Genomic DNA, 23556 nt, shown 5'->3' with positions numbered 1-23556 from the left:
CCATGTCATCCCTGCGGGAACCCAGCGCAAACATGACAACCCAGGGTCTGAACCACAGGGCTGCACAGGCTGCACGATGCTGCACCCCCAACACCACGGGTGCAACCTGCGCCATAGCATCATGGGTGCCCCGCGTGACACTTTGGGAGCTCCCTGCTCCCTCCAGCTGCCTCCATGCTGTTCAGTGTCTGCAGCTGTCTGTCCATGTGAACCTCTGCCCTGTGTCCTCAGCTTTCAGAGCCTGGGCGTCCCACCACCCTGGTGGGGGCAGTTGTCTGTCTCCCACAGGACAGCACTCTTGGGTGGTCCAGAGCCTTCCACAGTTGCTGCCTCGGGCCCACAGGACATGGTGGGGCCCTCCCTTTAGCCATCCGTGCACCCAGGGGTCAGCCATACGTTTGTAGGACCTCAGGGACTCCTCTCCCCCCAGCTGGTGTCCACAAAGCAGAGCCACAGGGTGGAAGAGAAAGTTTCTTTCTTTCTTTTTCTTATTTTGGTGACAGAGAAAGAGAGAGAGAGACATATAGAAACAGGCAGGAAAGGGGAGAGATGAGAAGCATCATCTTTTCATCACTGCACCTTAGTTGTTCATTGATTACTTTCTCTTATGTGCCTTGACTGGGGGGCTATAGCAGAGCAAGGAACCCCTTGCTCAAGCCAGCGAATTTGGGCTCAAGCCAGTGTGACTTTGGGCTTCAAGACAGCAATCTTTGGGCTCAAGCCAGCGACCGTGGGGTCATGTCTATGATCCCACACTCAAGCCAGCGACCTCAGACCTACACTCTGTCCGCTGCGCCACTCCCTGGTCAGGAGAGTCCGTTTCTTTTGGGGACCTGTCTTGCCCTCCGTCATCTGTGACCCAGTTTCTTCTGTAAGGGAGTCAACTCTGGACTTAGGGTGTGGAGGGTTGGATGCTGGAGCTTACCTGGGTTAGGTGAGGCCCCAGGTTAAGAAGAGCGTGCAGGGAGCAGGGACTGTGGGGCATTGGGGAGTGTTCCTGTGTCCCCATCTCCTGCTTCCCCTTAGGAGGCTGGTGTCAATCTGACCCCTTGTACGGGGTAAACCACCTCCGCAAGCGCAGACGCAGACGAGGGTGAAGGGACCTCGGGAAGGGTGTGCCCTCCGCCCCCACGCCGCTGGCTCCTCCCCTGTGCCAGGTGCGGCTGGCGGCTGGCTGGCGGGGCGGGGTGCAGGGACCAACCGAGGAGGCGGCGGCAGCGGGAGGCGGGAAAGGAGGAGGGGGGTGAGCGCCACCAGGAAGTCAGGCGGGACCCATCGGGCCACACTGCGGTACCGCTGGTGACCATGCACCTCTGTTGGCCGAACTCTAGGATACCACGGACTGCCAACATGCCGGTGAGTCGGCTCCTTGCGGGGTCCACACCCACGACTCTTCCAACCGGCCCGCCAGCCGCATGTGGAAAGTGCCCATGGGGTTCCTGGAGCCCAAGTGAGGCGCCCTTGGCAGAGCCGGACAGAGCGCTCAGCAGGGATTTGCTTTCCTTCTTTGGGGTGGGACAGAGGAGGACAGTTTTCCTCGGAGAGCAGCCAGGGATCCTGGTGACTCCACGGTGGGGAGTCTCACTGAGTAAGTGGACTCTAGATGGGCAGGGCATGTCCACCCCCAGTCCCAGACTGAGCAGCTTTGCCCTCGGCTGGCACCTGAGGGTGAGGGGGCTGTGACCCCGAGGGTGAGCTGACCTTGGGTAGGAGAGGCTCAGGGTAGCCAGCTGGGTCCTCTGCTCGCTGGGCGTCCCGCCCCAGGCAGAGGTGGGGGTAGTTGAGAGTTACTGGACTCTGATTCTGGTGGACAGAGCAGGAGGCTGTGAGGGGTCCTAGCAAGGTGGGCTGAAGAACACCCTGGGAGGACACCCTCTCTCCCCGCTGCCCAGGAAGAGGTCTCAGGGCAGGGCCGGCATCTGGGCGGGCAGTCTGGAGGAACCCACTGCACGGTGCAAGGTGGAGAGCGAAACCAGCCTCCCACAGGGCCACCCAGGGGCCTCCCAGGTGTGGGCCCACAGGCAACCTCTCACTCCACCTCTGCCCGGGGCCTCCTGGGTCCTTCCAGAGGCAGCTCTGGATCCTGGCATCCCCAGCCCGACCCCAGGGCCCCTGCTGGCTCCTTCCTTTCATGCTGGTCAGGTCCATGCTGGGGTGGGGGACAGGCTGAGCGGGCTCAGGACCGGTGAGAGGCGAGCATCTAGCTTGCTGAGGAAGGAGAATCAACCCTCTGAAGGACAGGTGCAGATGCAGACGGCTGGGCCAGAGATCCCAGCCCCAGCTGGGTCTTTGCAGCTCTTCCCCTGCTCAAATCCTTCCCAGGGCTGCCTGTCACCCCAGCTGAAGTACAAGCTCCCCAGACACTTGAGCCGTCCTCTGTGGTCTGGCTTCTGCCAGCCGACCCCCCAGCTTCACCTCCCAGCAGCTCCGTTCTTGCTCTGTAGGCTTCTGTAAAGCTAATGCCTGGAGGACCAAGTCTCTGGGCCAAGAAATGACCAAGTCTCAGGGCTGCCGAGTCCTCGGTCACTGGGAGTCTAACTTCCAAGTCCCTGGAGGTGCTGAGTACTGAGTCCAGGGAGGTGCTGGCTGAATACCTAATCCCTGGAGGTGCTGAGTACTGAGTCCTTGGGTGCTGAGTACCTAATCCTTGGAGGTGCTGAGTCCTGAGTCCTGGGAGATACTGAGTACTTAATCCTTGGAGTGCTGAGTACTGAGTCCAGGGAGGTGCTGAGAACCTAATCCTTGGAGGTGCTGAGTACTGAGTCCTTGGGGGTGTTGAGTACCTAATCCTTAGAGGTGCTGAGTACTGAGTTCTTGGGGTGCTGAGTACCTAATCCTTTGGAGGTGCTGAGTACTGAGTCATTGGAGGTGCTGAGTACTGAGTCCTTGGGGTGCTGAGTACCTAATCCTTAGAGGTGCTTGGTCCAAAGTCTCTGGACAGCAACTCCATGGTGCTCCTCAGGGACTGGGCACATGTTTCTGTCTTCCAGGAGTTGCCCCTACATTTTCTCCTCCTGCCAACCTCTTGCACCACAAGGCCAAGCTCCAGGCTACCCACTCTCCCTACTAGGTGCCTGGCCCCTCCAGACCCCTGTGTCCACTTGCACCACACACTGCCCACGAGCAGGGCACACAGGGCAGGCCACCTCCTCAGGAAGTGTCTGGGATGGATGGATGGATGGATGGATGGAAAGCACAGAAGGAATGATTTGACAGACGATGGGCACATCTGTACTGGGAGGGAGGGAAGGAGTGGACGGGGTCCAGACGACCTGCTGCAGAAGCTAAGCAGGCTGAGCCAGGGGGGGGCATTCGCTCGGAAGAGTGGTCAGAGGGCACCCGGCTGGGCCAGCCAGGGTCGTTCGTGTGCACTGTGGTGGGGGCAGGAGTCTCCCCTCGCTGGATGATGACATGGCACCCTACTTTCAGAGCTGAGTCAGGAGGGCTCCAGGGTGTGATGTGTCCCTTAAGAAGAATGAGGGGAGACCCACATGTGTCCATGTGAGGCTGGAGGGGTGTCACATGTGCGTGCTCAATGTGACCCTCCAGGCCAGGCTCAGTGGTGGTCACTTCTGCTCAGCTGTGTCCCTGGTCCCGCTGGTAACTGGGAGCCAGACTGGAAGGGCTGGACGGAGGGGACTTTCCCTGCTCTGACTCTTGGTGTCCCCAGCCATGGGCAGGAGGATCTCCGGGCCTCAGGGTCTCTGGAAATTTCGGTGGGGACTGGAAGGACCAAAGGGACAGTTACGCCCCCTAGAGCCAGGTGCCCAGAGTCCATCAACTGGATGCTGGTGATACACATGTCCCGTCCTGTCTGGTTGAGACTTTACTCTGTTTCCTGAGACAGAGATACTTCAGCTCTGCTGCTTTCTGAAAACTTGTCTGTGAAAGGCAGGTTTCTTCTCTGGTCCAGGATGGGGGAGCAGTTTCAGGTCCTGCAAGCCACACCTGAGTGCAGGTGTCTGTGGGCTGTTGGTGGGAGGGCAGGGAGTGCCCAGGAGCCAAGGGGAAGGGAGACCACTCGGGAAGAGAGGTGATGCTCTAGGAGAGGGGGGCACAGGGCCAGGGAGGGCCCTGGTGCTGCCAGGGTTGACAGTCTCCATGCTCAGGTGTGGGCAGCATGGAATTGCTGTCTGGAAACTCTGGACCAAGCACTGCCAAAGATGAGGTACTCAGCACCCCCAAGGACCCAGTACTCAGCTCTGTCTCTGTGGGACCCCAGCCTCTGACGCCGTTGCCACGGGGCTTCTCTGGTTGGAGTGATGCTTTGCTGGCTCTTGTGACTGAGCATGGGGCGCTGACCCAGCCCATCCCGGGGCCAGTAGCTCCTGCTGTGTGTGGGGAGGAGTGGGCTGTTGGAGAAGGGCTGCAGCTCTAGTGAAACAAATAAAAAAGACACCCCGTTGAGTTTCACATTGTGTGTGTGTGTGTGTGTGAGTATGTTCCATGATAACAATAATTGGGACATACTTATACCAAAAGGGATCTTGTTTATCTGAAATTCAAATGTGGCTGTATAGCCTGTGGTTTACCTCGCAATCCTGGGCGGCAGACTGGCTGGAGCAGTCCAGTCAGGCTTTCTGGAAGAGGCGTGCTTGAGCTTGGCAGGAATGTGGTTGGAGAAATGACAGGCGACTAGGTGGGGGACCAGGAGGGTGAAAGTTCGGGTCGTGGGCGACAGGAGCAGGGTGTGAGGGCCGTGAGCTGGGAAAGGGCTGGCCCTTTCGTGGGAAGGAGGCCATGGCAGAAGTCCAGGACCAACTGGGGCCGTGGTGGAGAAGAGGATGCCCAGACGTGCTGGCAGTTGGCGTGAGGCGGGTTCTCTGATGGACACAGCCCCTAAACTGCCCACCACACCCTTATGCCTGAGATGCTGCAGGTCCCTGAACTTCTGGGGTCCTTTGCCGCCCTGGGTAACTGTCAGTGAAGACATGGGCTGGGGTCCCTGTCACTCAGCACTGTGCAGGGCTACAGGATACAGCAGGGGTCCCCAAACTTTTTACACAGGGGGCCAGTTCTCTGTCCCTCAGACCATTGGAGGGCCAGAGTATAAAAAAAAACTATGAACAAATCCCTATGCACACTGCACATATCTTATTTTTAAGTAAAAAAACAAAACGGGAACAAATACAATATTTAAAATAAAGAACAAGTAAATTTAAATCAACAAACTGACCAGTATTTCAATGGGAACTATGCTCCTCTCACTGACCACCAATGAAACAGGTGCCCCTTCCAGAAGTGCGGTGGGGGCCGGATAAATGGCCTCAGGGGGCCGCATGTGGCCCGCGGGCCGTAGTTTGGGGACCCCTGGGATACAGGATCCTTTGTGGCCAACACCACCATGGCCAAGGCTGCAGGAGGTGGGTGACCTTGCCTGGGGGCAGGCGGTGTTGCCGTTTTCTGGCCTTCAAGTTCCAAAGCCAGAGACCTCACCCTACACTTCTGCTCAGGCCCCCACCCCCAGCGCCCGACACGACCTGCTTTGACTGTCTGCCTTGTCCCCTGGGCCTCAGCCACCTCGTTCCCCCAGCAGAGGGGACTTGGGTCACTTTGTCTCAGCCCTCAGAGCCTGCTCACGGGGAGCACACGAGGCCCCAGCTCCACGCCCAGCTCCCGCTCCTCCCGCTCGCTCGTGCAGGGTTAGCACATCTGTCGGTGTCATAAAGAGTTATCAACACAGAGCGGGGCGCCCTGTGCCCTTTGCCCCATTTTCCCTGAAGTCTGCGCCCATCGCCTGGGGCACTGGTCAGCATGAGGAGCCCAGCATCACTGCCTCCACTTGGAGGTCATCGCCTTTCCCACTGGGTCTTTTCTTGTCCTGGTCGGTGCAGGATCCTCCCGTCTGGGACTGTCCCTCTGTCCCTCCTTATCCTTGGCCATCTGCCTCTTGGGTCAGCTCAGGTCTAGAGAAAATCCCTCTGATGTTTTCTCACGCTGGGATGGGACTCTAGGTGTTTTTTGTTTTGTTTTGTTTTTCTTACAGAGACAGAGAGAGAGAGTCAGAGAGAGGGACAGATAGGCCGGAACGAAGAGAGATGAAGAGCATCAATCATCAGTTTTTCGTTGCGACACCTTAATTGTTCATTGATTGCTTTCTCATATGTGCCTTGACTGGGGGGCTACAGCAGACCGAGTGACCCCTTGCTCGAGCCAGCGACCTTGGGTCCAAGCTAGTGAGCTTTGCTCAAACCAGATGAGCCCGTGCTCAAGCTGGTGACCTTGGGGTCTCGAACCTGGGCCCTCCGCATCCCAGTTTGACACTATCCACTGTGCCACCACCCGGTCAGGCAGGATTATAGGTTTTAAGGAGGGGCCCTTTGCATCTTGGCTTACATTGGGCTGTTTGTCTTTTCTTAGGATTTTAGGAGCTTTTTGTCTATATTTCCAAACAAACCTTTGCTGGTCACTTGCCTTGTGGGCCCCCCCCCCCCCCACAGTCAGGGTTTTTATTTATTTATTTATTTATTTTTATTTTTATTTTTATTTTTTGTATCTCTCTGAAGCTGGAAGTGGGGAGAGACAGTCAGACAGACTCCCGCATGCGCCTGACTGGGATCCACCCGGCACGCCCACCAGGGGCGATGCTCCACCCACCAGGGGGCATGCTCTGCCCGTCCGGGCGGGTGTTGCTCTGTCGCGACTAGAGCCACTCCAGCGCCTGGGCTGCAGGAGGGGAAGAGAGAGACAGAGAGGAAGGAGAGGGGGAGGGGTGGAGAAGCAGATGGGCGCCTCCCCTGTGTGCCCTGGGCGGGAATCAAACCCGGGACCTCCGCACGCCAGGCCGACGCTCCACCACTGAGCCCACCGGCCAGGGCCCGCAGTCAGGTTTTAAGGAGGGGACCGCACACTATCACATCACATCCTGACGTCTAAGTGACATCACATGACCTTGACCTTCATTATCTGGGCGTGGGGGGGTGTCTGTGGAGTTTCTTCTCTGTGAAGTGACTCCTTTTTCCTCCCACTCACTTCCTTAGCCACTCAGGGCAGCGCACAGCAGACAGAGGGTGGGGCTCAGCCCCACCTCCCCGAGGCAGGGGGATCCAAGAGCAAGTGACATTGCTCCTGCTGTTACAAGAACCAAGGAGCCTGACCAGGTGGTGGCGCAGTGGATAGAGCGTCGGACTGGGATGCGGAAGGACCCAGGTTCGAGACCCCGAGCTCACCAGCTTGAGCGCAGGCTCATCTGGCTTGAGCAAAGAGCTCACCAGCTTGGACCCAAGGTCGCTGGCTCCAGCAGGGGGTTACTCAGTCTGCTGAAGGCCCACGGTCAAGGCACATGTGAGAAAGCAATCAATGAACAACTAAGAAGTCGCAACGCGCAACGAGAAACTGATGATTGATGCTTCTCATCTCTCTCCGTTCCTGTCTGTCTGTCCCTGTCTATCTCTGCCTCTGTAAAAAAAAAAAAAAAAAAAAAGAACCAAGGAGACTGGGGGAGAGTCTCGGGGCCTTGTACTTATCCACTTCCTCCTTAGGGTGCTGCCCTCTGATGTCAGTGTCTGTGTGTCTGTCCTGGACGTGTCCCCTGTGGGTCCTCGGTACTGTGTCACATTGGCCCCCTGGACCCCATGTGAGGCAGCGGCCCATTTGTGTTCCTGCTGTCCAAGCTGCCACCGTGTGGGGACAGCCCAGGGCTTCCATGTGGGGACAGCCTAGGGCTTCCGTCCATCCCCCCGCCAGTGGGGACACCGCCAGTGGGGACAGCCCAGGGCTTCCATGCATCCCCCCGCCAGTGGGAACGTGGGCTGTTTTCACCATTTAGATGGGACGTTTGCTTTTGTGAACACCCTGTCCTTGTCTCCCGGTGTGGATGGACCATGGGATGTTCATATTTTCCAAGTTTATACACCAATGTGTGCACCAGAGCAACAACACGGGGGGTCCTACTGACTTTGGTGCCATCAGCCCCTTAAAATGTCCGAGACCAAATGGGTAGAAGGTGGCGCCTCCTGGTCACCTGACCTGTGTGTCCTCACCTGAACCAGCTCCTTGTCTGTGAAATCCCTGTTTGCGTCTTGGCTTACATTGGGCTGTCTGTCTTTCCTTAGGACTTTGGGAGCTTTTTGTCTATATTTCCAAACAAACCTTTGCTGGTCACTTGCCTTGTGCCCCCCCCCCCTGCAGTCAGTACCCCAGGGCGACCTACTTGTTTATTGTTTTCCCTCCCCCCCAGCTTGGTGTTTTAACCCCTCAGTGTCCAGGAGACACTCTCCTGTAGGAACCAGTGAAATCCTTTTGTGTGCCCCCCCCCCCCAGGGTGAGGAGAGCCTCCAGATCGTGGTGGGGACCGAAGGGGACAGTGTGCCGCTGATGGAGTTCAGCAGTTCCAAGGTGAGTCTCTGCTCGGACTGTCCCGGGCTTGACCCCTCCTGCTCTCTGATGCCTGGCTGATCTTAGCCTGAGCCCGTACCCACTTCCTGCAGACTGATTCCTCTGACCAGTCGGTGGACTACGTTCTTGTGGCCGATATTGGCACTCAGAGGAACCACAGACGGGTCTTCCAGCAAAGGCAGTTCCTCAGAGAAAAGGGCTTCCGTTACAAGGTGGGCTGGCTCTGGAGGTTGGGGGGTAACGAGTGGGTCCCGTGAAGGGTCCGGAGAGGCGGCCTATGGTCTTGTGCCTGAGGGGCAGGGGCCGGGCCAGTGACCATGGATGGAGGGGAGGGTTCCGAGGGAGAGGAGAAAGTCCCATGTGGCCCTCCCCCAGGTGAAGGAGGACGGGAAGAAGGTGTTCTTTGGGATCCAAGCTGACGACAGCGTCTTCAACTTGTACCGCACGCTTCTCATGGAACCCAAGGGTCCAGCCCCCAGGTTGGGGCCCACCAAGCAGAGCTGCTCATTATCCAGTGGGTGTATGAAGACACTGTGCGGTCTCGACACAGTGGCAGATTCTGCAACTGGAAAACTAATAGGCCAGTCCCCAGTGGAGGACATTCCAGAAAGCACCAGGTGAGAGGCTGGCCTGGAGGATCACTGCTTATCACGCACACACCTGGTCCAGGCAGGACAGGCTCCCAGGCATGGCCTCAGGGCTCTGTGCCACGATTTCCGTGTCTGTGAAAAGGGATAATGGCAGCTTTCACCTCTCGGAGCGTTCTGAAAGTTACATGGGACTTAAAAAGTGGACAGGATTCAGAGAGGCCGAGAGGACCGTCCCAGCCATCCCTTCTGGCACTGAACCCAAACAAGGTTTCGTTACCTCTCCAGTCCAGACCCAGTACCCCTCCCTGGCCATCTGTCCCCAGCCTCTCAGGAACCTAACACCTCTCTCTCTGAGCACCTGCTTCTTCCTGCTGACCCTCCCGTTCCACAAGCTGGTCCACCTGCTCTCCCCACATTGCTCCTTTGTTACCTGCCTGACTCATCCTAGGCCCCTGTGAGCTCAGCTGAGGTCTTTCCAGTGGAGACTGGCCAAGGACACTCCCGGCACGATTTGATGAAGAGAGGGATCTTTGAGGATTTGAGAGAAAGGAGGGGGCTCCTGGGGACCCAGGAGAACTGGTGGATCTCGGGGATGAGTAGGGGCCCCTTGATGGGTCCTGGGAGGAGCAGGCTGGGGTGAGTGCCCTGGGGCATCCAAGGATCCACGTCTCTCAGGGGGATCTCAGGAGGAGTGTGGCTCTGCAGGAAGATGCTCAGTTGTGTCACTTCTTAGCTGTGTAGCCTTGTGCAAGTCACTCAACCTCTCTGAGCCTCTGTCACCACACAGGCAAAACAGCTCCCAGAGATGTAAAAGTGATTCAGGTACATACAGGTGTAAGGTGTACTCTGAATGCATGAGGGCTCTAGAAGGGAGATGTCATTGTAGGAGGGGGTATCAGTCTAGGCTTCTGGGGTCCTGGGAGGAGATGGTCCTCATCCTGAAGCCACGGTTAGCTGCCCCTTGGGGGAGGATTTCAGATGGTCAAGAATGAGTTCTTAGTTAAGTCCTGTATCTGAGCTCTGGTCAGGCCGTGAGGCAAGTAGGCTGTGGGCTCTGCCAGGGTGGTATGGGGTGAGGACCTGGCCAGACGGGGGTGGTATCCATGGAGGGTACATGGTGCCATCCTGAACCAGCTCTTGTGTTCCAGAATCCGAATTGTCGACTTCATGCTGAACAGAAAGACAGCAGCTGGTGGTGAGGACAGAGTGGGCAGGTGGCCAGGGCAGTGGTCCACCAGGAGGGTACTAAGGTGGGGAGAACGGGGCAGGTCCCTCCTTCCTTCATTCCCCTCTGACCTGAGACTCCCTGTAACCTTTAGACACTTTCTACAATTTGATGAAGAGAGGGATCTTTGAGACCAGGTTCCCCTTGCACAAGGTGAGAGGGAGGCTGGCTGGGGGAGGGTCTGACCTGAGGCTGGGACCCCAGGCAGGAAGCTCTTACTGTTGGTCACCTGTGCTTAGGAGGATAAAGTCCTGGAGAAGGAATGGGCCCGGTGGAGAAACATGGTCTGTGAGCAGCCCATTGATAAAATCAGGTAATACTGCCCCAAACAAATCACAGATGTATCTGTGTGTCCCAGAGGCCCTCCTGTGCCCCCACCGACATAACTGTGCCCCCACAGACACACCTATACCCCTAGCAAACATGCGGCCGTGTCACACACTGACGTCTTCCATACAGACCCTCCGCGCCCCCCATGTGGTGTGCCCCACCCAGGCGCTTGCCCCTTGTGGTCACCCCTCGTGCGGTGGCCCTGACGGCGCCGCTGTGCCCATAGGGACTACTTTGGTGAGAAGGTGGCCCTGTACTTCGCCTGGCTGGGCTGGTACACCTACATGCTGGTGCCCGCCGCAGTAGTGGGCCTCATCGTCTTCCTGAGCGGCTTCTCCCTGTTCAGTGCCAGCCAGATCAGGTCAGGGGGCGGGCCTGTGGGGGCGTGGCCGCCAAAGGGCGGGGCGGGAAGGCTGTGGTGGGCGGGGTTAAGATAGGTTGGGGGCGGGGCTGGGGGCGTGGCCGCCAATGGGGCGGGGCGGGAAGGCTGTGGTGGGCGGGGTTATGATAGGTTGGGGGCGGGGCGTCAGGGGAGAACCCCACCAGCCTGGTCCCCGCACCTCCAGCAAGGAGATCTGTGAAGCCGACAACATCTTCATGTGCCCACGCGGCGACCACAGCGGCCCATACCAGCGCCTGTCGGACACCTGCACCTTTGCCAAGGTTAGCCCCTCTAGCCCTGCAGAAGGGCAGGCCAAGCCTGTCCCACCCCTGCAGAGCTGAGTGCCCCTCCCAGGAGATGATGGGGGGCGGGGGCGAGGAGAAAGAGGGCCAGCCCTAGATACTTGTGTCCCTCTCCCCAGCTCACCCACCTCTTTGACAACGAGGGCACTGTGATGTTTGCCATGTTCATGGCTGTGTGGGGTGAGTTGCTGCAGGCACCTGGGGGGACCAGCCTGAGCTCCAGGGACACTCCTGCCCCCAGGGCCTTGGGCTACCTCCCCAGGGACACCTGTAACGTTCCTCCATGCTCCCACTGCAGCCACAGTGTTCCTGGAATTCTGGAAGCGGCACCGAGCCCGTGTGGTCCTGCATTGGGACCTGTATGGGTGGGACGAGGACCAGGTGAGGTGGGGCCAGGTGACCCAGGCAGGGGCTGTTTCTTCCCAGCGTCCTAGGTGGCCCAAACCTGGTTCTGCAGGGTCTAAGGCATGTGTCTCTATGTCTGAGGCATACGTCCCTATATTTGAGTCATGTCCCCATGTCTGAGGCATGTGTCCCCGTGTCTGAGACACGTGTCCCCGTGTCTGAGGCATGTGTCCCCGTGTCTGAGACACGTGTCCCCGTGTCTGAGGCACGTGTCCCCGTGTCTGAGGCATGTGTCCCCGTGTCTGAGGCATGTGTCCCCGTGTCTGAGACACACGTCTCCAGGTCTGAGACACATGTCCCCGTGTCTGAGGCATGTGTCCCCGTGTCTGAGGCATGTGTCCCCGTGTCTGAGACACATGTCTCCAGGTCTGAGGTGTGTCCGGTGCCCTCCCCAGGAAGAAGTGGCGCTAGAGCTCATTCACTGTCCTGACTACAAGCTGCGGCAGCATTACCACTCCTACTGGAGAAACACCATCATCCTCGTCCTGACCCTGCTCATGGTACTTACTCCTGGGGAGCCTGTGGCGGGCTGGCAACTGGGCTGCTGAACGTCCTCCTGTGCCCACTGTCCTGGCTACCCTCCTGCAGATCTGCCTCATGATTGGCATAGCCCATGCCCTGGTGGTCTACCGTGTCCTGGCCGCTGCCCTCTTCAGCACTTCATCCTTGCCCTTCCTGGTGGAGCAGGTGACGACAGCTGTGGTGGTGACCGGAGCCCTGGTACACTATATGACCATTGTCGTCATGACCAAGGTGAGTGGATGGGGCAGTGAGAGTATGTGTGGGGGGTCTCCACTGAGGCCCAGAGTGAGCCCTCCTGTCTCCCCTCCCTCAGGTCAACAAGAAAGTGGCCCTGAAGCTTTGTTCCTTGGGTGAGAGCAGGGGCTCCCAGCCCTCCCTGGCTTCCTGGGGGACATGAGAAGTGGACATGGGTGGCGGTGGGCCCTTCTTGCAATCTCCATTGCCTCTCCCACCAGAGGATGGGGGCTCTTACCTGGGAGACAGGTCAGGGTTGCACTGTGTCAAAGTAGGGACAGGCTACCCCTGGCCAGATAGCTCGGTTGGTTAGAGCATTGTCCTGCTACATGAAGGTTACAGGTTCGATCCCTGGTCGTGGGTTCTTTTTAAGATTTTATTTATTGATTTTACAGAGAGGGTGGGGGGAACAAGAAGTACCAACTCATAGCTGCTTCCCTTTAGTTGTTCATTGATTGCTTGTTGTATAAACCTTGACCAGGCAAGCACAGGGCTTCCAAATGGTGATCTCAGCATTTCAGGTTGACACTTTAACCGCTGCATCACCACAAGTCAGGCTAATAAATATATTTTTTTTTAGCAAGAGAGGGAAAGAGAGAGAGAGAGAAAATGAGAGAGACAGACAATGACAAACAGAAAGGGAGAGAGATGAGAAGCATCAATCCTTCGCTGTGGCACCTTAGTTGTTCATTGATTGCTTTCTCATATGTGCCCTGACCCTGGGGCTCCAGCTGATCCAGTGACTCGTTGATCAAGCCAACGACCTTAGGCTTCAAGCTAGTGACCTTTGGGTATCAGCCAGTGACCGTAGGGTCATGTCTATGATCCCACGCTCAAGCCAGTGACCTCAGGGTTTCGAACCAGGATCCTCAGAGTCCCATGCTGATGCTCTAGTCAGTGCCTGGTCAGGCTAAAGAAAATATTTTTTAATTACAAAAAAAGGTATAGAGACAGGCTGAGCGGGGGTGTTGTGGGGCGAAGGACAGGTGAGGGACAGCCTGTGTGTGTTCCCAGAGGAGCCCAGGACCTTCTCGGAGCACGAGAGCAAGTTCACCATCAAGTTCTTCACCCTGCAGTTCTTCGCACACTTCTCCTCGCTCATCTACATCGCCTTCATCCTGGGCAGGTGAGGGCCTCTCTCCACCGCATCTCCCCTCTAGAAATGGCAATGCCTGCTCTTCTCAGGGTTTTATTTTTATTTTTTTGTATTTTTCTGAAGTAAGAAGTGAGGAGGCAGAGAGACAGACTCTCCCATTCGCCTGACTAGGATCCACCCGGCATATCTACTAGTGGATGATGTTCTGCCCATCTGGGGCATTGCTCCGTTGCAACCAGAGCCATTCTAGCGCCTGAGGTGGAGGCCATGGAGCCATCCTCAGCGCCCAGGCCAACTTTGCTCCAATGGAGACTTGGCGGCAGGAGAGGAAGAGAGAGAAAAAGAGAAAGGAGAGGGGGAAGGGTGAACCTAGGACTTCCACACGCCAGGCCGATGCTCTACCACGAGCCAACTGGCCAGGGACTCTATTCAGTTTTAAACGTATCTCACACTCAGAAGAAGGGGAAACCCAGTATAGAAATGTGTGGAGGTTGGCCCTGGCCAGTTGGCTCATTGGTAGAGCATCAACCCGGCATGTGGAAGTCCCAGGTTCGATTTCTGGTCAGGGCACACATGAGAAGCGGCCATCTGCTTTTCTTCCCCTCCCTCTCCGCCTTCTCTCTCTCTTCTCCCACAGCCATGGTTTGCATTTGTGTTGGTCCCCGGGCACTGAGGATGCTCCGTGGAGCCTCCGCCTCAGGATCTAAAAAGAGCTCGGTTGGGAGCCTGGCCCCAGATGGGCAGAGCATCGGCCCCAGACAGAGGTTGACAGGTGGATCCCAGTCGGGGTGTGTGCGGGAGTCTGTCTATCTCCCCTTCTCTCACTTACAATAAAAAAAGAAAAGAAGGAAATATGTGGAGGAAGCCCACAGCTTCCTGCAACCCTGTGGTCCCTGTGGTCCCACCCCGAGGTGCCACCATCACCGCCCGTGGGTCTCACCAGACTTTCACACACTTACACGCCCATGTGGACATATGTGGTCCTGTCCTGTAAATAACTAGCACTTTCTACACTGGAAACATGCTGGGGGCCACGTCCAGGTCCGCCTCGGTGGGGACGCCTCGATCACCTCTGCACTGTGCGCGCTCTTTGTGGGGGGCTGCCACCTGTTTCCCCACGCGAGCGGGTGCAGGTTTGACTCATTCCTCGTTACAAGCCTCGCAGATAAAGCTGCAATGAGCAGGCCGTGTAACTCGTGCATAGACTTCCCCTCACCTTCATTAGCGCAGTGAACATGTTTGGTTCGATCAATATATACTCTTTAGTCTTTTCTGAAGAATATCATTGCCCTATTTGTTCTGTGTTTGTTTGTTTCTTTTAAAAAATTATTCTGTTTACTTTAGAGAGAGTAAGGGAGAGAGAGAGAGACAGAAACATCCATTTGTTCCTGTATGTTCCTTGGCCAGAGATCAAACTGACAACTGGCAACCTTTGTGTATTTGTACGATGCTCTAATCAACAGAGGTATCCAGCCAGGGCTGTTCTGTGTTTGAAATTGTATAAGACACACACATGTTGCCAATTGATCCCAAACTCTCTGCCAGAGCTTGTTTGCTTGCTTTATTTATTTATTTATTTATTTATTTATTTATTTATTTATTTATTTTACAGAGACAGAGAGAGTCAGAGAGAGGGATAGATAGGGACAGACAGACAGGAATGGAGAGAGATGAGAAGCATCAACCAGTTTTTCGTTGTGACACCTTAGTTGTTCATTGATTGCCCTCTCATATGTGCCTTGACCGCGGGGCTACAGCAGACTGAGTAACCCCTTGCTCAAGCCAGCGACCTTGGGTCCAAGCTGGTGAGCTTTACTCAAACCAGATGAGCCCACACTCAAGCTGGCAACCTTGGGGTTTCGAACCTGGGTCCTCCGCATCCCAGTCCGACGCTCTATCCACTGCACCACCGCCCGGACAGGCTCTCTGCCAGAGCTTTAAGACACCCCAGCTTCTCTAGAATATTCAAAGACATCTGGTATGCCACCTGGCATCCATACCCTCCCGTTGGGGTTGTTAATGGCCCTTCCATCCATGCAGAACCCCAAGTTCGCAGTGGTTTCCTGGGGGAGGGGGAAGGTGGGCATGTGATGGGCTTTGCTCGTAAGTGGCTCTGGACGCAGACCTGTAAGTTGCCACCCTTCCCCGGGACTGGAGGTTCTTGTCGCTGGCTCCCTTCCCTGGGTCCCTGCCATTGCACTTGTGGCTGGATGTCTTCTCCTGTCCCCAAGCTTCCGAATTTTTCAGCTGTGTGTCCGGTGGGTATTTTTCTCACAGAGTGCTTCAGTCTTCAGTTCCTCTGCCTGCCGGCTTTTATCTCTCTACTACAATCTTCGCTGTCACCTTTCTTTCAAAGAACCCTCTCACTGTCACATTCTGGTCCCCCCCCCCCCCCGCCGCTCCCCACCTGCTGCTCCCTCCCAGTGCGGCCTGCTCCACTCCTGGCTGCCCCCAAAGTATATATCAGTGCCGCCCAAGTGCCCATTTTTGTGACTTGAGTCACCATCACAAGCACCAGTGTTGCATCATTTACCTCTGCTCTCTCTTCTGCAGTTCTGTTTTGGATGTTGGATCTCCTGAATAGACCATCTAATAATTCTTTTTTCCCCCCACTTTTGTTCCAACCTCTGGGAGTTTTTCTCACTGTTTCCCAACCCTGCCACTGGGCGTTCCACTTCCGTCCCTGCCCCGAGTTCAGCGTGCTCCTTTTGACGCCTGCAGGCTCTACAAGGCCTCTCTCCTCCTGCCACCTGCACACCAGCCTGCTCCTGTCTGAGGACGGGGCCTCTTTCTTTCCCTCCACAGGGCATCAGTTCTGTTCCTTCTGGGTTTCTTTCACGCTCTTTTGCTGGTGAGTTGCTGGTTTTGTTAGGGACTTTCCTTAGATGGCTTTGATTCCCGGCCAGCTGTCTGTAATTGAGAAAGACACGTGCCAGTGGCTTTGTTCTGGGTCATGTGTCTCTGTCCATCTCTGGAGGGGAATCCCCGGTTTCCTGCCTGGAGGAGGAAAGACACTTGTCTGTGAGCTGGGAGCCCAGCTGGGGAAGGGACAGTGAGGGGGCTCACTGTGCATTGGCCCAACCCAACGACCTGAGTGTTTGGTTGTTCAGTCCTCTTAGAAGTGAGTCTGTCTTCCTGACAGGAGATCAGGGCTTGGAAGGGAGGCCTGGGTGGCACCCCAGTCTGCCAGAAGTGGGCTCTCAAGTCCGGGGGTGTTCTGAGCTGCCAGGCAGCACTGGGTTGCTGCTGAGATGTTTGGCCTGCAGGCTCAGGTCCAGCTTGTTGTCTCGAGTGGGCTGCAGGCCTCTGCTTTCCCTTCACCTGCACGGTGATGCCTGGTAGAGGGTGTCAGCAGCGGGCCATTTTGATTGACAGGTAGGAGTGCACACTTAAATTTAATTAGATATAGCTATAGCAGTGGTTCTCAAACTTTTTGAATTCGGGGCGCATTTAAAATCCTACAAATCATTGTAGGCACGCTATATACAAATTTCTGAGAAATATGTTATAATAATTAACTCAAATATTAAAGAAAAAATATAAAGTCCAAGCCTGCTTTTATGGTAATTAAACGAAATAAATATGACAAAATTAAATTTATTCTGACATTAAAAAACATTTTTCTTTTTTTTCTTTTTGTATTTTTCTGAAGTTGGAAATGGGGAGGCAGTCAGACAGACTCCCGCATGCGCCCGACCAGGATCCATCCGGCATGCCCACCAGGGGACGATGCTCTGCCCATCTGGGGCGTTGCTCTGTTGCAACCAGAGCCATTCTAGCACCTTGAGGCAGAGGCCATGGAGCCATCCTCAGCGCCTGTGCCAACCTTGCTCCAATGGAGCCCTGGCTGAGGGAGGGGAAGAGAGAGACAGAGAGGAAGGAGAGAGGGAGGGGTGGAGAAGCAGATGGGCGCTTCTCCTGTGTGTCCTGGCCTGGAATTGAACCCGGGACTCCTGCACGCCAGGCCGACACTCAACCACTGAGCCAACTGGCCAGGGCCTTAAAAAGCATTTTTATGTTACATTTTTTGAGTTATGCTTTTTAGAATTCATAAAAAAGAGGGATTAAAAATGACAAAAAAGTTATATTTTTATATATATAGATACATTCTTAGTAAGATTTAGTAAATTCGGCAGGTCCCGGCACAAATGTATTAAGTTTTTTCATTCTTGTGTTTATGAGAAACATGAGCCTGATGTGTCCTAGCGATTTCTTCAATGTTTGGGCATCTATTCAAAAGGCAAACTCTCATTTCCTCATCAATACATTGAAGAATTCTTCTGTTTTTACTCTTAATTGTGTTGAGTGCAGAAAACCCCCACCATATATATCATCTTAACTTTACCCCAAACAAAGGATAGAAGAAACTTGCCTCCAGTCTTTCCAGGGAACATGGGGGGTAGTGTAAACAATCCAGCACCACAGCTTAACAGCCTTTTGCAACCTAATCAGGCAAGTGAGGTGGGGGGTTGGGCAGACTGTCAGCTTACAGCCAATTCCCCACACCTCTGTTCCCCCAAAATCTAAACTACAAAAACCCTGTTAGTTTTTTGGTCCCCAACAGGCACATATTTCTCTGGAATACTATAAGGCGCACCTGGAAATCTTCTAAGGCACAGCACTGTGCCCTGGCGCACACTTTGAGAACCACTGAGCTATAGTGACCTCTAAAAATGTCATGCTCACTGACAAAGCCACTATGGTGTCTGCTGGTGCACACTTTGTCTTCAGGTGATGGGCAAAGTTTTTTTTTTAAAGTGCCTTTTTAAATAAAATGATTAGTGAGAGTCTTGCATCTTTCCAGATATATTTTTTCTTTTTTCTTCTTCTTGTTCTTTTTTTAAATTTTTTTTTAAGATTGTATATATTGGTTTTACCTAGAGCCGAGAGAGAGAAAGGGATGTGGGAGGTGCAGGAAACATCAACTCTTAGTAGTTGGTTCTCGTGTGTGCCTTGACCGGGCACACCCGGGGTTTTGAACCAGTGACCTCAGCATTCCAGGTCGATGCTTTATCCACTGCGCCACCACAGGTCAGGCTTTTTCTTCTTTTTTACATCCTCACAGATATTTACTGACCATTGTATTTCTTTTCCTATAATTGTTCAAATCGTCCCAGCATCGTTGTTGGTTATTGTAGCATCAGAGTCAGATGGATTCTCTTCTTCTTGATTGTATTAGTTTCTTAAAACCATTGTATATTGTAGGCCCTGGCCGGTTGGCTCAGTGGTAGAGCGTCGGCCTGGCGTGTGGGAGTCCCGGGTTCGATTCCCGGCCAGGGCACACAGGAGAAGCGCCCATCTGCTTCTCCACCCCTCCCCCTCTCCTTCCTCTCTGTCTCTCTCTTCCCCTCTGGCAGCCAAGGCTACATTGGAGCAAAGTTTGCCCGGGTGCTGAGGATGGCTCTGTGCCCTCTGCCTCAGGCACTAGAATGGCTCTGGTTGTGGCAGAGTGACACCCCGGATGGACAGAGCATCGCCCTCTGGTAGGCATGCCGGGTGGATCCCAGTCGGGTGCATGGGGGAGTCTGTCTGACTGCCTCCCCATTTCCAACTTCAGAAAAATACAAACAAACAAAAAAAATCATTGTATATTGTACTTTGCTTCCGATTTGACCATTTCTTTCTTGTACAGCTGTTTTTCCTGTAGTTTTTAATTGTCTTTTCTTTTCCTGTGTACCTTTACCATATCAAGTATGACCAGTCTCTCTCTATCATATTGTCTATTATTGCATGGATTCTCTTTTCTCCCAGAGACCTTCCTTGGGAGCCCTACACCCTCCCTGCACTGGGTGGGTGCCTGGCTGAGTCTCCTATATGATAGCTCAGTGTCTCTCAACCACAATTCCATGGGCCAGTCTGCCAGAAATTTCATCCTGGTCCATGAAAGAGTTAACTACCCTGATGTTGTATGAAGATTATAAACCCAATGATCTTAGTGGAATTCACTTATGCTCAGGGTGATTTCTATCTTAGGGTTCCCCAAAATGATACTCCTATTTTCACCAGTCCCCAAGTTTAAAATGGTTGAAAGCCGCTGGTGTAGCTGCCCTCTCTGGAAGTTTCATCTCTGGCCACCCCCTCCAGTTAGAGACAGGTGCTGCCCTCAGCCTCGCTGTCCTTCTAGGATCAACGGTCACCCTGGGAAGTCTGTGCGCCTGGCGGGCTTGTGGAAGCTGGAGGAGGTCAGTCGGTCCTGGACGCCCTGCGGCCGTGTCCCTCACCTGTCCTCGTCCCGGGCCTGACCCCCCCTCCCTGCCTGCCCACAGTGCCATCTCAGCGGCTGCATGATGGACCTGTTTGTGCAGATGGCCATCATCATGGGTCTGAAACAGACCCTCAGCAACTGCGTGGAGTACCTGAAACCGTGAGGACCTGTCCTTCCTGGGGGCCCCGTCCTCCGCCCCGTCTCCTGGAGCCAGTAGCTCCCAGGGGGCCCTCCCCCTACCCCCCGCAACGCTCCCCGTTCCCCACCCGATTCTCCTCTCCACCAGGTGGCTGAGCCACAAGTGGCGTTCAAGGTGGGGCAGTGTATCCGAGGACCCCGAGCTGGGGCACTGGCAGCGTAACTACCTCCTGAACCCTGTCAACCCCTTCAGCCTGTTTGACGAGTTCATGGAGATGAGTGCGTGGGTGGGAGCTGGGGCTCGGGGGTGAGTGTGGGCGCTCGGGGACTGGCGTGGGAAGAAGCTGGGGGCTGGGGGCGCGGGAGCTCAGGGTGACGCGCCCCCCGCGCAGTGATCCAGTACGGCTTCACCACCATCTTCGTGGCCGCCTTCCCGCTGGCCCCGTTGCTCGCGCTCTTCAGCAACCTTGTGGAGATCCGCCTGGACGCCATCAAGATGGTCAGGCTGCAGCGTCGCCTGGTACCACGCAAGGCCAATGACATCGGTCAGGGTCCAGCGGGGTTGCTGCGCAGGGCGGGGCGCTCAGCCTGGGGCAGGGATCGCAAGGGACTCTAGGACCAAGCTTATCCCCCTCTGCCCACAGTTTTCCAGGTTTTCCCAGGATTGGCTAAGATGGGGGTCTGGCAAGGGGGTGTTCAGCCCACAGGAAGAGGCACAGCTGCACCCACTCCTCAGGCCGCTCGCTCCCATCCTGGGATCTGACTGAAGGGCCTGGAGCTTCCTTGGGGGGCCCAGGCAGAGTGGTCGGCCTCTGAGAACAGGGAGCTGATGGAGGGAGGGGCCCCCATCAGTGCAGGTGGCCTCAGTCACCCCGACTGGCCTCACTGAGGCAGGCAGGTGTCAGGGACAGCTGGAGTGCTGGACATGGGCAGAGGCAGGAAGCTCTGTGAGAGAGGCCCCAGATTGGGCCCAGGTGGAGGGGTGCCACCCTGGAGTGGGACCCAGGAGGTGGAGCAGGCTTGTGGCAGCTGAGGGGTTCAGACATACAGGAGGGGTGGGGAGACCCGAGCCCCTCCCGTCTCAGTGAAGGACAAGGGGGTCAGAGAGGGGAGGCTGAGCTCTGGGGGCCTGGTCAGCTCTGCTCACCAGTGGCCTGGCCCCGTGGTTGCAATGGGGTGCCATTCGCTCTCGACCTCGAGGGAGGGACAGGTGGAGGCGGGTGGGCTGCACCAGTGGTTATGGCTCGAGTAACCAGATGCCGTCCCCTGACTGCTGTGACCCAGGGACCTGGCTGCAGCTTCTGGAGACCATCGGCGTGCTGGCGGTCATTGCCAATGGGATGGTCATAGCCTTCACATCCGAGTTCATCCCCAGGACGGTGTACAAGTACCGCTACGGACCATGCCGAGAGGCCCACGCTACAGTCGAGTAAGGGTGGCTGCCACAGAGCTCCTGGGGGAGCCTCCAGCTGTCCAGAGACCCCTGGGAAAACTGGCCCAGCCACACCCCAGCAAAGGGGAGCCCCAGGGAAGGGCCTGATGCTGCCAATATTGCCTCTTGCACTGACCTGCAGACCCCGGCTGGAGCCGGGAGTTAGGGTTAGGGTTAAGGTTAGGTCCCAGAACCAGGGTCTGAGCAGGAACTGAACACCTGCTCTCCAAAAGTCAGACCCTCTGTGGTCTGCTCCGGCACAGGAGGGCAGAGCAATGTCCTGATCCAGCCCCTCCAGCCTCTAAGGGGGTTCCCTCTAAAGCTCCCCTCAGCCCTGCAGGGGAGGCAGTTGGTTGTGGCACACCGAGTCCGTACTGCTTGTCCCAGAGGCCCCCTCCCACATAAGGGAATAGAGGAGGGGGTCTGCCCTGTCCCCACCCTGATGACCCCACCAGACAGGACTAAGCAGCAAGGAAGCACTGTAGAGACCTGAAGAGGCCACAACCTTAACCCCCCTATCCCTATCTCCTCTCACCACCAGCTGTCTCACCGGCTACATCAACCACAGTCTGTCCGTGTTTTACACCAAGGACTTCCAGTACCCTGTCAAGATAAAGGACTCAGAGAATGTCACTGAATGCAGGTTCGGACCTCCTCCCACCCCCATGAGTGCCCTCTGAACTCCTGACCCCTGACCTTAGGACCTTCCCCACCCCAGGTACCGGGACTACCGCAACTCTCAGGACTACAACTTCTCAGAACAGTTCTGGGTCCTCCTGGCCATCCGCCTGGCCTTCCTCATCCTCTTTGAGGTGGGCCAGACCTGGGGGGCCCTCCTCCCTCCCCCCCCAGCCCAGCCTGCTTGACCTCCCCACTGAGCCCCTGTCCCCACCCCCAGCACGTGGCGTTGTGCATCAAGCTCGTGGCTGCCTGGTTCGTGCCTGATGTCCCTCAGTCAGTGAAGAACAATGTTCTGCAGGGCAAGTATGATGATCTGAAGGGCAAGTACAAGATGCTTCAGAAGAAGTTGAATGGGGGACCAAGGCTGCAGTGTGGGATGGGCCTGGGTCCCAGGACCCCTGCCAACTTCACTCCTACCTCCAGGACCATTCCCAAGAGCACAGAGGTGTGAGGGACCCAGAGCTCTTGCTGGTGCCAAAAGCAGAGACTCAAAGAGTCGCCACTGTGACTGCCCACCCTGCCTGTGGCTCTGTGTGTGCACGGGGGCGGGGGTGTGAGAGACTCACCTATAAGTGGGTGTATGTGGGGGTTCACAGGAGGCCTGTATATATGTGGGGTTCTGGGAGGCCCGTGTATAGGAGGGGCGTCGGGAGGTCTGTGTATACGAGGGGTCCTGGGAGGCCTGTTCCATCCGTAGGTCTCAGGTTTGGCACAACCCTGACTCGAACTCGGTGACTACTGCCACTCATACAACTGGGAGGTGAGGGGCTTCTTATGCAGTCACAGCCCAGGAAAACCAGCTGTTCCTGGGCCTTCCTCTGACTTCTGGGCCCCATCCTGGCTGGTCAGGGGCCCCTGACCCCACCTCTTTGGCTTACATGGGCCAACAGAACTTTTAATAATAAAATAAAATCTCTTTGTGTCAACTTTTTGGCTTTGGTGGATTGTGTCTGCTTTCAGGGCTAGAAGGGAAACTGAGGCCCAATGAGGAAAGGTCTGGATTTGGCAGGGAGCCTCCTGGCCCTCCTCCTTCGAGTTTCCATGAGCTTCCATGGAGGGGCCCTTACTGAGAAGTTCTACTCTTCCTGCACCTGGGTTTAGGGGCTGGAGTCAAGGCAGGCTTCCTGGAGGAAGAGGAAAAGCTGGGGAGGAGTAACAGAACCACAAAAGGTGCCCCTACAGAAGGATGGTTGAGCGCCAGTTTTTTTTTGTTGTTGTTTGTTTTTGTATTTTTCTGAAGCTGGAAACGGGGAGAGACAGTCAGACAGACTCCCGCATGCGCCCGACCGGGATCCACCCGGCACGCCCACCAGGGGCTAAGCTCTGTCCACCAGGGGGCGATGCTCTGCCCCTCCGGGGCGTTGCTCTGTTGCGACCAGAGCCACTCTAGCGCCTGGGGCAGAGGCCACAGAGCCATCCCCAGCGCCCGGGCCATCTTTGCTCCAATGGAGCCTCGGCTGCGGGAAGGGAAGAGAGAGACAGAGAGGAAGGAGAGGGGGAGGGGTGGAGAAGCAGATGGGCGCTTCTCCTGTGTGCCCTGGCCGGGAATCGAACCCGGGACCTCTGCACGCCAGGCCGACGCTCTACCACTGAGCCAGCCAGCCAGGGCCCTGAGCGCCAGTTTTGTGCTACAGCCATGGGCACCAAGCGGGACACTTGGGTCGGTCCTCGGCGCAG

General features: G+C 56.0%; 1 protein-coding gene across 2 annotated transcripts; it reads left to right on the top strand.

Annotated features, from left to right (window-relative positions):
* The first annotated feature begins 1234 nt into the window (after nt 1-1234).
* LOC136393477 (anoctamin-9-like) lies at nt 1235-22715 on the top strand. Of its 2 annotated transcripts, none has more exons than XM_066366208.1 (23): nt 1235-1356; nt 8263-8337; nt 8430-8549; nt 8803-8954; nt 10076-10122; nt 10247-10305; nt 10392-10465; nt 10709-10843; nt 11049-11145; nt 11286-11346; nt 11465-11547; nt 11967-12071; nt 12160-12324; nt 12407-12443; nt 13342-13453; nt 19548-19605; nt 19690-19787; nt 19915-20045; nt 20159-20311; nt 21051-21195; nt 21740-21841; nt 21917-22010; nt 22097-22715. In XM_066366208.1, the coding sequence occupies exons 1-23, from the start codon at nt 1306-1308 to the stop codon at nt 22328-22330; spliced, it is 2388 nt and encodes a 795-aa protein (XP_066222305.1). In that variant the 5' UTR covers nt 1235-1305; the 3' UTR covers nt 22331-22715. The 2 variants fall into 2 exon arrangements, with proteins under 2 accessions (XP_066222305.1, XP_066222236.1); XM_066366139.1 differs by having other exon boundaries at nt 8713-8954.
* Nucleotides 22716-23556: the final 841 nt, after the last annotated feature.

This window comes from Saccopteryx leptura, chromosome 1, assembly GCF_036850995.1.
Source record: "Saccopteryx leptura isolate mSacLep1 chromosome 1, mSacLep1_pri_phased_curated, whole genome shotgun sequence".
NCBI lineage: Eukaryota > Metazoa > Chordata > Mammalia > Chiroptera > Emballonuridae > Saccopteryx > Saccopteryx leptura.
The sequence above is the reverse complement of the archived record's forward strand: the minus strand, read 5'-3'. Positions and strand labels throughout refer to the sequence as shown.

Coding starts and splice junctions, on each gene's coding strand:
- LOC136393477 (XM_066366139.1), top strand. CDS start 1,306: ATGCACCTCTGTTGGCCGAACTCTAGGATACCACGGACTGCCAACATG. Junction 8,550..8,712: donor AAAAGGGCTTCCGTTACAAG/GTGGGCTGGCTC, acceptor GCCCTCCCCCAG/GTGAAGGAGGACGGGAAGAA. Junction 11,548..11,966: donor ATGGGTGGGACGAGGACCAG/GTGAGGTGGGGC, acceptor TGCCCTCCCCAG/GAAGAAGTGGCGCTAGAGCT.